At 43.9% G+C, this 3277-nt stretch overlaps 1 protein-coding gene across 1 annotated transcript in view; it reads right to left on the bottom strand.

The window, feature by feature from the left end:
* Positions 1 to 3277, bottom strand: part of LOC119411533 — a 339553-nt gene continuing 336276 nt past the window's right edge. Inside the window, exons 13-16 of the mRNA XM_037678486.1 lie at positions 3069 to 3124; positions 2798 to 2857; positions 704 to 860; positions 1 to 65 (exon numbers count right to left, since the gene is read on the bottom strand). Of these exons, the coding sequence (XP_037534414.1) occupies positions 1 to 65; positions 704 to 860; positions 2798 to 2857; positions 3069 to 3124 (338 nt within the window). The remainder of the gene's footprint in view (positions 66 to 703; positions 861 to 2797; positions 2858 to 3068; positions 3125 to 3277) is intronic.

Here is a 3277-nt window from a genome sequence, read left to right as displayed (position 1 = left end):
TCAGCCACTTACATAATTGATGACTTTGAGCTGGAGAGAAGCCGCATCAAGGTCATAGAGCTCACCTAAAAAGAAACAAAGAGAAAGTGATGGAGGGGGGGAAAACACAGAGGAGCGAGGGCAGAGTGATGTTAAGGATGAATGGGGATGCAGATCATGTAAGCAGGAGGAGAGGAGGGACGCACTCAGACAGGAGGTCAGGGAGGGGTGAACAGCAGCCGGTCAACAGGGGGGCTGATAACAAAGAAGAGATAAGGGATGGGAAGCTGCCTGGACTGCAGAAGGAGCTGAGCGAGTTGGACAGACGAGCAGGGAGGTGAGGCAGAGGGAAAACTAAGGAGGAAAAAAACAACAACTCGTATTTGTTGACAATTACCAGAAAGTAAACAACGGTGACGTAAGTGGGCAGGAGCGAGACCATCATGCATGAGATGCTTTACTTCTTTTGCTTCTGTTTTCAAATTGCTGCTGTCAGAGGCACCTTGTGCTTGTGACATTCTGCATCTGAATTCAGAGCTTCTCGTCCACAGGGGCTCAGTTTATTAACACCCCTCACTCGCAGCTCATGCACGAGTTCTGCGTTTGTGTACAAAGGCTGCGGGGAATGTAAAATGTATGCGTTTGAGAAAGAGTAAAAGAGATAGGTGAATGCATAAAAGTGTCCTGGGAATCATTGGCGAGTGTGTGTAGGCGTGTGCGTTACCGCAGAGCTGCAGGATGTTGCGGTCCAGCTCGCAGTAGTCCTGCTCAGACACAATGAGGTGCAGCAGAGCATTGTGGGACTGCAGAGGAGACGGGCTGAGAGGAGGCCTCTGATAGGACGCCTGCACAGACTGGATGCGTAGATAGGCCACTGAGGCCTTCAGTGTGGCACATGCACACAGACAAACACACACACACACGAGCACCAGAGTTAGCCAGGAGGCCTTTCTGAGAGAAAAATAGTTTGATGACATTTCAGTAATTCTCATCAAAAGCCCACATCCAGCCGTGCACGGGATTATCTGCTGAGCACGTGTGTTTTACACCCTGTAAATCTGCTGGCTCATCTCCCTTGAGAGAACTTGGGCCTGAAATTACAAACTGATAACGCTCAGGGTGATTTCTGCTGCAGGTAAGATGTTAATTACTGTTAACCTCAAACACAACACCACTTTAAAGATCCAAGTTACAGTAGTCCCTCGATCCTTCGCGGTTCGATTTTCACGGATTCGCTCTATTGTGGTTTTTCAAAGTAAGATTGTACACAACACATGACTGTCAACTTTAATATTCATGTGATTGGGACAGTACTGGAAACTGTACAATAAAAAGTTAATGAAAAAATAAAATACTTCGGACAGGTGCCGCCATTTTGTAGTTTTCTCTCAAAAAGCCTAAACTGAATCCCCGCTCATAATGACTACATTTCCCAGAAGTCAACAATGCCCTGCCCAGAAGCCCCGTTGCCTTCTGCTGAAATACTAGAGGGAAAGTTTTGATCGATCAGAAAAAGTTAGCCACATTTTTTTTCAGGTGCTTGTTCAGTGACTTCGGCGCCCAGCGGATGCAGAAAGCAGCACAGAACCTACGAAACTGGACCAGAACCGGAGCAGAACCAGACTCTTGAACCATCTTGAGAGCTGGTAGCCGGTCCACAAGGACTTCTGAGAAGGACGCGTGCCGTCTGCAGTCCGGAGCTTCATTTGAAGCCAACCAGGACTTTTTTAATCTCTTGGACCACCCATTCGAACCCCACCCCACCAAAATGCGCTTCAGCACTCAAGGGCTGCACAGAACTGGACCAGAACAGAACCAGACCTCTAGACCCACTGGCGAATCTTGAGAGCTGGTAGCCGGCCCACAAGGACCACCAAGAGGGGACGCGATGGTAAGAAAAATTTAGTAGCTACAGATAAGCATGTTGTTAAAAATAAGTTTAAGAGTTTAGAACATTGATTGTGGGCTTCATTGCTGCAGGGTAGGTCTGCAGAAACTGCACCGAGTCAGACCGGAACCGAGTCGGACCGGAAACGAGCCGCTGCTCTTCTACTAAGCTGGTAAGTAAAATTTAGTAACTACATACAGACAATACTGTACAGTACATATACATATGTTGTTTAAATGACGTAGTTTAAGAGTTTAGAACACTGCGGGAGTGTGGGAAGCATTTATAAATCCTTAAAAAATATATAAATACTAAAATAAATATAACATCCCTACTTACTTTACGGGTCTGGACCATAACTCCTGCAATATACGAGGGACTACTGTATTCCTTTAACTGTGTTCCAGTTGCAAATCAGAAACCAGCAGGACTGAGAAATTGTTGTGCTCACTGACCGAGTTAACTGCTTTAGAAAATTCTAGCCCAGATCCATGCACTTCTCTGATTTTTAAACATTCAACCCTGTATAGCAACATGCTCACTAACACAGCTTGTACAGTCCTATAAATGCAACTAATTTAGTAGAAAACAAATTAATAAAATAATAAATATATCTCTAATTACTGCAGTTAACAGTGCGTGTGAGTGGCAGCCATGTTGGATTCTGAGGTCAGAATTCTGACTCTAGGAGGAAATCTGTTTTCCCACTTTAAACTTAAAAATGTTGTCTTGAACGCACAAATTAAATGTGTTAAGTCTGCCCTTTTCTTAAGTCCGATGTGCATTCAGGATGAAAATCCATGTTTACTTTTGACTCGGGCTGCACAGTTTCTTTGTGAAACACACCTGTGACGTGTGGAGTCAGTTTCTCAAGCATTTTCAACTTACTTTCTAGTGTGAACACAAAGCACAGAGAAAAGAAAAGCTTACATGTTTTTCCAGAACATTCAGATGGAGTTCATCTTGATCTGAGAGTGGGTTACAGCCCACCTGCAACAAACACACACACGTATACACACAACCTGTCAAAACTGGGCTGTACGTGAGCTCGGGACATGCTTCAGGGTTATTTATCTGCACTAACTGAAGCTGAATCACTTCTCTGACTTTTCATAAAAGAGGGAGTGAAGGTGAGGGTGGCGTTTGATTACTCTACTAATTTCTCTAAAATCCATTTACTGGCTTGAATGCACGTACTCACCAATACAACAGCAAGGACCTTGTTCCGATCTTGATCCAAGACAGGAATAACAACAGCTGAAAAATGTAAGAAGAAGAGAGCTCAGAACAAAATACATCAGTCCTTTTATCAGCCACCTTTAATTTTCTTCTGTCCTTGTCTGGATATTCATCTTATTTTTTTCATTCTTTTTTTGTTTTAATACCAATAAATACACTATATTATATTAT

The sequence above is a fragment of the Nematolebias whitei genome, chromosome 6, assembly GCF_014905685.2.
Source record: "Nematolebias whitei isolate Nwh7 chromosome 6, NemWhi1, whole genome shotgun sequence".
Lineage (NCBI taxonomy): Eukaryota > Metazoa > Chordata > Actinopteri > Cyprinodontiformes > Rivulidae > Nematolebias > Nematolebias whitei.
Note: the sequence above shows the minus strand (reverse complement) of the source record. Positions and strands in the feature narration are given on the sequence as shown.